The 11,455-nt window shown below is 38.8% G+C and overlaps 2 protein-coding genes across 3 annotated transcripts; one reads left to right on the forward strand and one right to left on the reverse strand.

Annotated features, from left to right (window-relative positions):
- The first annotated feature begins 2,275 nt into the window (after positions 1 to 2,275).
- On the forward strand, positions 2,276 to 9,540 carry LOC112182790 (pumilio homolog 1). Of its 2 annotated transcripts, XM_040509497.1 has the most exons (10): positions 2,276 to 3,144; positions 3,669 to 4,893; positions 4,999 to 5,203; positions 5,295 to 5,436; positions 5,581 to 5,688; positions 6,184 to 6,396; positions 6,490 to 6,600; positions 7,475 to 7,669; positions 8,356 to 8,530; positions 9,066 to 9,540. In XM_040509497.1, exons 1-10 carry the CDS (start codon positions 2,587 to 2,589, stop codon positions 9,119 to 9,121), a joined length of 2,988 nt encoding a protein of 995 aa, XP_040365431.1. In that variant the 5' UTR covers positions 2,276 to 2,586; the 3' UTR covers positions 9,122 to 9,540. The 2 variants fall into 2 exon arrangements, with proteins under 2 accessions (XP_040365431.1, XP_024177102.1); XM_024321334.2 differs by having other exon boundaries at positions 3,669 to 5,203.
- A 376-nt stretch (positions 9,541 to 9,916) lies between these two features.
- LOC112182793 (thaumatin-like protein) lies at positions 9,917 to 10,927 on the reverse strand. The gene is made up of 2 exons (XM_024321338.2): positions 10,833 to 10,927; positions 9,917 to 10,738 (listed from the first exon to the last, which is right to left on the reverse strand). The coding sequence occupies exons 1-2, from the start codon at positions 10,879 to 10,881 to the stop codon at positions 10,056 to 10,058; spliced, it is 732 nt and encodes a 243-aa protein (XP_024177106.1). The 5' UTR covers positions 10,882 to 10,927; the 3' UTR covers positions 9,917 to 10,055.
- Positions 10,928 to 11,455: the final 528 nt, after the last annotated feature.

The following is an 11,455-nucleotide window of genomic DNA, read 5'->3' on the forward strand; positions in this document are numbered from 1 at the left end:
CTAAAAAAAATAGCATGAAATGTTTATTTAAAACGTATATGTGAAGATGAAAATTGAAAAGTACTATCTTAATTTAAAAAAAATAATCTTATCATCCCTTCTTCATGATCTATTCTTTTTGACAAATTTTGGGTGTTGCTGTTGGAATTGTCATTAGAAACCATGATAGGTAGGTTATTTTGTGCTTGCAAACTTCATGAAAAATTATGTGTCTTATGTCCTGTTATATGAGGCTCTTGTCGTAACAAAAGATTTTTTTGCTATGCACTAACGAGAAAATCTCACTATACTCCAAATGGAAGATGACTAACTTTAAACTAATGTTGACTTTGTTAATAATATATGCACCACACAGTACTGTCAATACTTGGCTACTCACTTCGAGAATATCAATATCTTTAAAATATAATTTCGCGATGTTAACTTCACTTTTGATCACATCATCATCTCTTACAGAAAATGACCATTTATTGTTAGTTTTACAAGCTTTTAATTTTAATTTCTTTTACTTCGATTGCTACAGAAATCTGCTTGTTTTGTAATTCCACAACGATTTTACCTTCACATTATATGGCTATATTGTACTATCCACTATATGCATAATTTCAACATAATAATGCTTATGTACGTTCACGACTCCCGTCTTGAATGCTTTCAAACGCTGTCAGCAAAAGGTTACAAAACAAGTTAAGAACAAGCTAAATGAGCACGTTCATTACTGTACAGTAGGTAACATAAGCTTCAATGCACCATTACATTTTCCTTGAACTTTCAGTCAAATTAATTATCTTCCAACTAATTCATCAATTCGCTGGAGATACAGTTTCGGATAAAACAGTTTCCAGCAGCAGAGGAAGAATTTACAGTTCAAAGATGACGATAAGCAATTAAGCATCACCCCAATCCGGAAATGGCACTTGCCAATACATGGACATATATACAACAAGGGTTTGCAGGTTGCAGAGAAAAACAAAGCAAGCGACCGAAAATGAAGATTCCAAAAAAAATATTTTGTTATTTGTTCACGATGACGTGGCGGGACACCACGAGTGCAACAACAAACCTGATCTTTTTCTGCAACACAGACAATCCTCTCGATCAAGTTGGGATGTGATCTCTGTAATGATAAAGTCTCCTCTCCCCAAAATGAGAGTGATATTCTAAACTCTACAAGACATGATGATGGTAAATGTGCTTTTGACCCAATAAATTAAGAGGATGAATGTGGCAAAGTTACTACTTAATTTAATTTACAACTTAACATGATTCTAACATAACAAGATATTTATCTCATTTAAATTTGATCTTATCAAATTTAAAAGAAATAATATTATATCGAAACTTAATATGTTATACTAAAGCCTTGAAAAACAGTCTGTAGTAACTTTATCAATCACTGTTAACTGAATTCTTGAAGATATTTTATAACGGCTTCATCATTAAAGGTCAATACAAATTTATATTATGATCAATAAGTCAAATTACTATAATCATAGTGGAAACTATATATGTGGAAAACTTTGTATGAAATCTCCAATTCATAAATTCGACATATAGATTTAATCAACTTGGTCCAAAACAAAATCTTAACTGAATCAAGAATCAACTATCTTTTATAGATTCCATCGTTATGGCCTTCCTCTATTAAAAGAAAAAAGAAGAAATCAATTCCCTACTCACAATCTAAACCTTTTATTCTCTCGTTCAATCTATTTTAGGGTTAAGTCTGTATATGAAGAAAGACATTTAAATACAAAGTTCATTGACGTCGAGTGTGAGGGAATGCAAACACGTGATAAATTTTTCCTCCGACCGAAATAAAATCTCATTCGCGTAGTTCATCATAACTGAAAATACACGAACATATTCTTTTGTGAAAGCAGTCCAAGCAAGATTTACTCTATGAATTAATGAGAATATCATTGGACAAGGTCTAAAAAATAATTACCTCATGTCATTCACAAGACACGTATATTCCCATAGCTAGTATATAGACTTGTATTGACTACAAGATACGTAATTACGTATACTGAGATTTCTTCCCCCAAATACACGAAACCCTAAAAAGAAAGAAAAATCTAAAACGTGCCTTAATTGTAGAGGTGAAAAACATGCTTTAGCATGTTAATCCATAGAAATTAAAGCCCAAAACAAAAGAGGCAGCAGTTAGTCCATGAAATATAGAACCCTAAAACACTACAAATCCTAGCCGTCCCTCTCCACATCCAACGGCTCAGACTCCCCCACTGCTCGTGCTTATCATTGCCCTCTTCCTCACTTCACTGTCTCCCTCCCTCTTTTTTCTCTTTCGCTCCTCAGCAAACCAAAAAAAAAAAAAAATGGCTGCCTCCATTTTTGATCATCATCCCAGTTCTTCCCTGCTCTCAATCCGATCCTCATAAAAATCACATCTTTAACTAAGAAAACCCAAATTTTCTCCGACCCAAAACTTTGAGCGACAATCCCAGTTGGGTTCTTCTGGCTTTCTCAGCTGAAACCCAACTCAAAGCTTCAATCTTTTTTCCCCAGTTTCTGGGTTTATCGTCTTCAAAATTTGTTTGATGAGTTCTTACAGTTGTGTTTGACATGGTTACTGATACGTATTCGAAGATGATGTCCGAGATGTCAATGCGATCCATGCTTAAGAACAACGGCGATTACAGTGAAGATTTGAGCCTTCTGATTCGTCAGCAGAGGCAAGAAGTGAGCGAGCGAGAGAAGGAGCTCAATCCATACAGAAGTGGGTCGGCCCCACCAACCGTAGAAGGGTCGCTGAACGCCGTCGGCGGTCTTTTCGACGCCGTTAACGGCTTTGCGAGCGAGGAGGAGCTAAGGGCTGATCCGGCTTATCATAGCTACTACTACGCCAATGTCAATCTCAATCCGCGGCTACCGCCGCCGCTGAGGTCCAAGGAGGACTGGCGGTTTGCGCAGCGGGGCGGCGCCGGAGGAGGTTCTGGGGTCGGAGGCATTGGGGATAGGAGGAAAGGCGGGAGGGGTGGTAGTGGTGAAGGGTCACTTTTTTCGGTGCAGCCGGAGAATGGGGCGGCGGCGAGGAATGGAGAGTGGGGCGGAGATGGGCTGATTGGGTTGCCCGGGTTGGGCCTTGGGAGTAGGCAGAAGAGTATTGCCGAGATTCTTCAGGTAAAGTTTTGATCTTTAATGGTTTTTCCTTGTTATCTGAATGTTTTTATGTGTTGTTGAACTAGTTGGGGGAAGTTGTTATCTTAAAACCATTCGTTTGTTATCTGAATCTGAATAGGGTGTTGAACGTGGTTCCATGTTTGTAGTACTAGTCGAGTAAAGTTGCCATCTTGAATGGTTTTCTTTGTTATCTGTATCTTTGTGTTTTGATGAAGTTGTTTGTTTGTGTTGGAACTAGTTGAATAGTTGATGAGTACTGCTATTAAGTGAGTATGTTTCAACCTTAGTTTACATGTTTATTCATTCTTATCAAGTATGACCAAGTTCATAAATTGTGTTAGTGACAGTTGCTTGTCTGAATTGTTACTATGAGTTGGGGGTGCTTTGGGATCTGTTCCTGTGGTCTTTTGGTTTTGTAAAGTTTTCCCTGATTAACTTTGATTTTGTTTTGACTGAAAAAATAAGGTTGATTTTTCAATATTTTCATCAAAGCTGTTGTCTTTACCTTTGGTATTGTGATGCAGGATGATATACAGAATACAACTGGCTCAAGGCACCCTTCTCGTCCAGCTAGCCGGAATGCATTTGATGATGGTGTTGAAACTTCAGATACCCAGTATGCTCAGATGCATCGTGATTTGGCATCTTTAGATGCTTTGCGCTCTGGTGGAAATAAGCAGGGTATGTCTGCTGCCCAGAACTTTGGTTCCTCGGGCTCTCATACTTATGCTTCTGCTCTAGGTGGCTCACTGTCAAGAAGCACCACACCAGATCCTCAGCTTGTATCTAGGGCTCCTAGTCCCCGGATTCCACCAGTTGGAGGAGGAAGAGCTCCTTCCACTGATAAAAATAGTGTCGGTGGTCAAAATTCATATAATGGTATCGCATCCAATGTGAAAGAGTCTGCAGATCTGGTAGCTGCCTTATCTGGTATGAACCTGTCAAAAAACAGTAGGATGCATGAAGAGAATCATGCACATTCACAGATTCAAGGTGATAACCACTTTGATATGCAAGGGGATCGGAACCATATTAAACAAAATTCATATATGAACAAGCCTGATTCAGGGAATTATCATTTGCATTCTGTTTCCCAGTCTACCAAAAACTCTTATCAGAATATGGCCAAAGGCAGTGGATTTGGGAGGGACCAGAACAACCCTTCACTGATGTCTGATGGGCTAGCTGAAATTAACAATCCTGCTGTATCTTCTGCTAACTCATACTTGAGAGGACCCTCTGCCCCAGCTCTTAATGGCCGAGGAAGCTCAGTCTCTCACTATCAGAGTGTAGACGGTATGAATTCCTCATTTGCAAACTATGGGTTAGCTGGGTATTCTGTTAGTCCATCGTCACCCTCCATGATGGGGAGCCCACTGGGTAATGGTAATTTACCACCCTTGTTTGAAAATGCTGCTGCTGTTTCTGCAATGGGTGGCTTGGACTCTGGAGCCTTTGGAGGAGGTATGTCTCTGGGACCAAATTTGTTAGCAGCAGCTGCTGAATTGCAGAATATGGGGAGGGGTGGAAATCATGCTGCCGGAGGGGCTCTTCAGATGCCCCTGATGGACCCCTTGTATCTGCAGTATTTAAGATCAAATGAGTATGCTGCTGCTGCACAGCTTGCATCCCTTCATGACCCCACAGCAGACAGGGAAGGCATGTATGTGGACTTTCTGGGGTTGCAAAAAGCTTATCTGGGACAATTACTTTCGCCTCAAAAATCACAGTTTGGTGCTCCCTACATGGGTAAGTCTGGTAGCTTGAATCATGGTTATTATGGAAATCCAGCATTTGGGCTTGGCATGTCTTATTCTGCAAGTCCCCTTCTTCCAAACTCTCCCGTTGGACCAGGTAGTCCTGTCAGACACAGTGACAGGAACTTGCGTTTTTCTTCGGGGATGAGGAACATGAGTGGAGGTCTCATGGGAGCTTGGCACTCTGAAACTGGTGGAAATTTCGATGAAAGTTTTGCATCCTCTTTGCTAGATGAGTTCAAGAGCAATAAGACTAAATGTTTTGAACTTTCAGAAATTTCAGGCCATGTTGTTGAGTTCAGGTATATATCTTCTGATGCTCTCTTAAACTTTTCCCTTTAATACTTTCCTGTATCTCTACAGTGTAATATACTCATACAATTCCTTTAACAGTGCGGACCAGTATGGGAGTAGGTTCATTCAACAGAAACTTGAAACTGCCACAACCGAAGAAAAGAACATGGTTTTTGATGAAATTATGCCCCAAGCCCTTTCTTTGATGACTGATGTGTTTGGTAATTATGTGATTCAGAAGGTGATTTCTCACTCCCTCGTAGATTGATTCACCCTCATCTGCTGGTTGCATATGTTATGTGTACTAGCATGTTTATGATGTGCAGGGTTGAAAAGAGATATTTAATAGTTCTTCATGTGGCTAACCTTTGCATTTTGAGTTCAGTTTTTCGAGCACGGTTCTGCAGCACAAATTAGAGAACTGGCTGACCAGCTCACTGGGCATGTGCTGACCCTTAGCCTTCAAATGTATGGCTGTCGAGTGATCCAGAAGGTATGTTCAGTCAGTTGTGGCAGTGACATGTCATATTGACTATCTTCCACATGCTATTTGGGTTTCTTGTGTATAAAACAGGTATAGTACCTTATACAAGTTTGTACACAAAAAATGTCTAATGGGGCGGCACGCTAATGATGTTATTATGGGTTCTGAACCTTTCGCTAATGATGTCTAATGGGGGGGGGGGGAATGCTACAGGTTTATTCTCTTTAGTGGATTACGTTAACAACATGATTTTAGCAAATTGAATTTGGTTATATCACTGAGGTTTATATGCTCTTAAAGAACACTATTATTTGGGATTTTCTTCAGTTATTTCCACGGAAGTGGGATATGACCTTAGGTATAGATCATCTAAACTTGGCTTACATAGTAGTACAAAAATTTATTTATATGGTTCAGTGAGAATTTGTAAAAAGTTGTAAACTGTTTACATGGTATGCATGCCATAGAACATGGGTTTGATACACAGTCGTTTTTATCTTTTAGGCTATAGAAGTTGTTGATCTGGACCAGCAGACTCAAATGGTCACAGAACTGGATGGTCACATTATGCGTTGTGTTCGTGATCAAAATGGGAACCATGTCATCCAGAAGTGTATTGAATGTATACCTGAAGATGCTATCCAGTTTGTTGTTTCAACCTTTTATGATCAAGTTGTGACACTGTCAACTCATCCATATGGTTGTCGTGTCATACAGGTAATATCCATTTTCCAATCAAGTTTATCTGTGCATGCCTGCCAATCATCTATGTAACTTGTGATTCTTAATGATATTTTTTTTATCTAACAGAGAATTTTGGAGCACTGCCATGATCCCAAAACGCAGCAGATAATGATGGATGAGATTTTGCATGCTGTTTGCACTTTGGCACAAGATCAGTATGGAAATTATGTTGTGCAGGTTTGTTGCATTTCTAGGAAACTTATATCTTGTCATTTCATTTTCATAAAGATAATAATCTCACATTGGCTAGATAGACTCCACAGTATCAATGGACCTCATTACTCAATAGACTAAGCTTGGGTTGGATATTGATGGCATGGTAACATGGCTTTATATCTGGCTCTCCACATTTTACTTCTCATCTTAAGCTCGACTTTGGTTGGTTCTTCATTAGTGGGACGGTTAGAATAATTCCACATTGAGGCACATTCTTGATAATTGTACCATATAGTACTCTCATATAGAACTCTCGATTTAGTAGCCATTCTTTTTGGGTTGAAGCTTAATTATGAATTATAATGTTGGTTAATGATATTTGTCAGGCTTCCTGGTGTTATATAAAATCAACTGGTTTAATGTAGGGATTGAATGGAACTTAGTAAAAAGATGATAGGCCCATTTTGGGGAGTTCTTGAACTCGATGGCTGAGTTGTTTTACGCATATATTTGATTTGCCTGTATTTTTGGCGAGTTCTCTTTCGACTTTGGGCAGATCTGTTTTTGACTGAATACCTTTTCAACACATCTGTTCCTTCGCCTTGTGAATTACTTTTACATGTCAAAGCTGCTTTGCTACTCATAAACTTTGAAACAACAAATATGCTGTGACTACAGTTGAATCTAAGCACTATAAGCTAATAGTTTAATGTTAACCTGAAGTGCACCTACTTGCTAACAACCCACCATCACCAACTCATATATTGTAATTTGTGATTTAATTTGAAAAAAAAAAATGATATTACCCCCTTGTGCTGCTGTATTTATCTCTGTTTTGCACTTCTATCTATTATTTTGAACTTAGTTATTAATTGATTTATATGTCATTTTACAGCATGTGCTGGAGCATGGAAAGCCAGACGAGCGCTCAGATATAATTAGGAAACTAACTGGGCAGATTGTTCAAATGAGCCAGCAGAAATTTGCCTCCAATGTTATAGAGAAGTGTTTAACTTTTGGAACTCTTGCTGAGCGCCAGGCCCTTGTCACTGAGATGCTCGGTACCACTGATGAAAACGAACCCCTTCAGGTTTGTCTTTTATTTGGCTCTATAAGTTTAAAGCATGAACTTTTTCTGAACATATTCACTTATTGTAATTATATTTTTAATTCCCGTCTTTTCTCATTGATCAATCTTCAATATTTGACTGTGTAGTCAAGTTTACGTCTTAAGAAGCTATTCCATACAGTTTCCCATATCTTTTTATTATACAATAGCTGAAATGGTGGCCCTTTAGGTTAACCATGGGTGAAACTAACTGGTTGGAAACCAAAGACTCATTGGCTTACTTCCTGATATCATCTTTAGATAGTTGATCCTTCTGTTCGTGTTGTGTGTTCATCCAATGCTAAATATGACATTCAACTTGATGTTATGGGTTGATGTATCTATCTATCTTGTTAAACTGAATAAATTACATCCTTCCACATAGTATGAATGATACTGAACTGTAATCGATGGCTATCCTATTACTTTAGGTTAACGAGGCCAATCTATTTCTTCTATTTATTTTTCTTCTTTTCTTCCTAAATACTAGCCACTTATTTTACACGTTGAAGCTTTTGTAATTTATTTCTTTGCTTTGTTGTTGTGAGATATTCCACTAGCTGATTTTGTGTGTCTCTGATAATGATTTTCTAGGAGTTTAAGATATGTAATTTCACGTCTTCGTCAACTGCTAATGTCCATTCTTCAATTTCTTTGTATGAATTTAGGCAATGATGAAGGACCAGTTCGCAAATTATGTTGTACAGAAAGTTTTGGAAACTTGTGATGACCAGCAACTTGAACTAATCCTTAACCGTATTAAGGTTCATCTGAATGCTCTGAAGAAGTATACTTATGGGAAGCATATAGTTGCACGTGTAGAGAAACTTGTTGCTGCTGGAGGTACTGTTTTCTTTCTCTTTCGTCTTTATTTCTAATTTTGTTCTTTGCCTTTGTTTGTACTTGAGACGCAAACCTTCATATGTTCTACGTTTATCTGATTGTATTGCATGTTGTTGTCCTATCCATCAATGCACATGTTTATGGTGCTTTCAGTATGGGTGCTCTGCTACACTTGCAGACTATAAGTGATCAACTATCATACTCCAAAACATGCATATGCCCCCCCCCCCCCACACACACACACACTTATCTTACCTATTCATGTGATGAATCTACTATTAGCATATACCTCCGCATATCTTGTCTTCAATGAAGTAGCATTTGGATAAGAAATGTAATTGTATCCATTCTACCTGCAGTGATGGTTTCATATGACACAGAAAATTACTTCCAAGTCACCTTTTGGGTTTTCCCCACTATAAGAATAATTAATGCAACTTTCAGTTTCTGATTGACATGCTGACAAAGAAATGACGATTTTCGACATATGCCATATGATTTGCAGAGAACTAACAAAAATCTGAATGTTTTGCAGAGAAGAGGATTAGCATCCTGACTCCACAATGTCCACCTGCTACTGCTACTGCTTAGATGGGGCGCGCGGGAATGAAGTTGTACAGCTAACTGAGGATAATATGAGCCCCTCTCTCTTTGTTTCATGTCTCTAGTAAAGGCTCTGTCTATTGATTCAAATGGATAGGAGCAATGAAAATAAAGATTGTTGGTTGTACTTAAAAAACTGTACATTGTTAGTTTGAGGATATACCTTAGAGTAGTCGCGGCTCAGACGGTGAACAAACCTGAGGCCCCTGCAGAGGAGATAATTTTAGTGTACAAGTTTTAAGGGTGTAAAAAGCAAGGCGGTAGTAGATTTTGTGGTCGTGACTGTACAAAAAGTATGTTACCAGGTGGAGTCCTCCATAAGTTTTTTTCTTTGATGTATGGTATTTGATGATTTTATATTTCTAATTAAGGAACCTTCCAGTTATAAAGGCTTTGAATCCATTTTTTTATTTTTTTTATTTCAGTTATTTTGATGATGCTATGCTGTATGGCTGTTATATGAAATGAAATGCTTTGCACTATAGAGTTATGTTGACATATTAGATCATCTAATTGGGTGTTTGATGCTCATTCAGTGATAATTCTTTGCTGTCTATGCTTCTTTTTAGCAGCCCATCTTTGGTTTATGTCTCTGATTTTGATAAAACGCCAGAGGTATCAAGAAAATTACTGGCGTTTTACTTTTCACTTTCAGTCCAAAGAAAAACAAATATTGGTTTTTATGCTGCGTTTCTTGATATGTTGAACAATTGTAGGAAAAGAAATGGTCATCTCATTTTAGCCATTTTTGAGGCCAAACTGGTAGATATATAGTTACTCCTACATCTGTCTGGCTCCAGTTTGAATGCTGCTCTTCCAAATTTCCAATACTAGGAAATAAATTAAAGAAAACAAAGAACCAAATGTTGCATAACATTGACAATTAGCGACAAAAATTCCAGAAGTTTCCTCTGCTAAAATATCATCCCAAGTTAGGGGGACAAAATGTGATGACATACCTAGGAGCCACACAGGTCTTGAGCCCTGTAGAATCATCAAAGGCATAACTATAAGCCTTGGGACAAATAGCCTTAAAAAGATGCCCAAAAACACTAGGCTTACAACTCTCTGGATCTGCAAACTCCCCAGTACAGCAATACCTATCTGTCTTTGCAGCCAAACAAGCACTCTTACAACCCACAACCCGACCTTGTTTCTTGACCACCAAGGCAAGGGGACAGCATACATTCAAGTCAGTCTCACAAGCAGCAACACCACATCCAACACCACCACCAATCGGCACCATGGAAATGGGAACGTTGAAACCATCAACCAAGCTCACATCGTAGAAATGCAAGGCGGATTTAGGAGTTCCGAGTGTCATTTCGACGAGTGTGGCAGGGGGGACTCCACCGAGTCCCCTACATTGTAGGAGCCCAGCGCAACTACCGGTTAGGCACGAGCCCTTGCCAGTGCTTGGATCAAAGCAGCAGCCTTGCCGCCCCCAAATTCTTCCGGACCAGTTCTCAGGGACGTCAAGGAGGAGTTGCTGGCCGCTGGGGAGATGGAAGCCGCCGTCTTGAGGAGTCAGGTGGCCGGCAGTGCCCAGGATCCCGGGCCATATGCTCTCCTTGCAGTTGTTCACTATGATGAGTTGAGTCCCATCTGCAACACAATAACACATAAAAGATAATGTTATAATGCAAGCCTTGGAAATCCAGAACTGCTTTAGAAACCAAGTAAGAAGATGAGAGTATACCAGTGAAGGAGAGGGAGATGAGGAAACAGAGGACTAGTGAGATTGGCATTTGATGATATGATATGAACAATGAAGATGAATCAGAGTGTTTTAAATAGGCGATTCCTTCTTTCACGCTATCATGAACGGAGTGGTAACTTTAAAGAACAACTGCACATGTAATAACGGTTACCAATTGCAAGAGATTCTTTGTATTATTTTGTAAAGTTCGCTGAAAAGTGAAAATTCACTTGCATGTAAAAAGCTTTCGTTTTAGACTGAAATTCGCAAAGCAAGCGTTTCAAAGTAACCAGTAAAACCTCCAACTTTAGTTCTTCTTTTAGCATGAGATTCCATCCTCTTTTGCTCAGAGTCTCATTATAGAATACCAAATTTATTGTGGATTGGATCTACTAGCCTTATGAACATGAGCCTTGTCTGGAAAAAGAAGCGAACAAAAATACATTGTTATCAGAGGCTCTTCTTTTTAAGATTTTGTTAACGAGCAAGCCTCGAGTTCTTGAATGGATTTGCACTTTGCTCTACTAACCTTTTTTGATTGAAGCTCCAACTCTCCAGGTTTGAAGTGAAATTACAAAATCCTATGTAACTCTCAGCAGTCATCAATCATCTTCTGCATAATT

This window comes from Rosa chinensis, chromosome 1, assembly GCF_002994745.2.
Source record: "Rosa chinensis cultivar Old Blush chromosome 1, RchiOBHm-V2, whole genome shotgun sequence".
NCBI lineage: Eukaryota > Viridiplantae > Streptophyta > Magnoliopsida > Rosales > Rosaceae > Rosa > Rosa chinensis.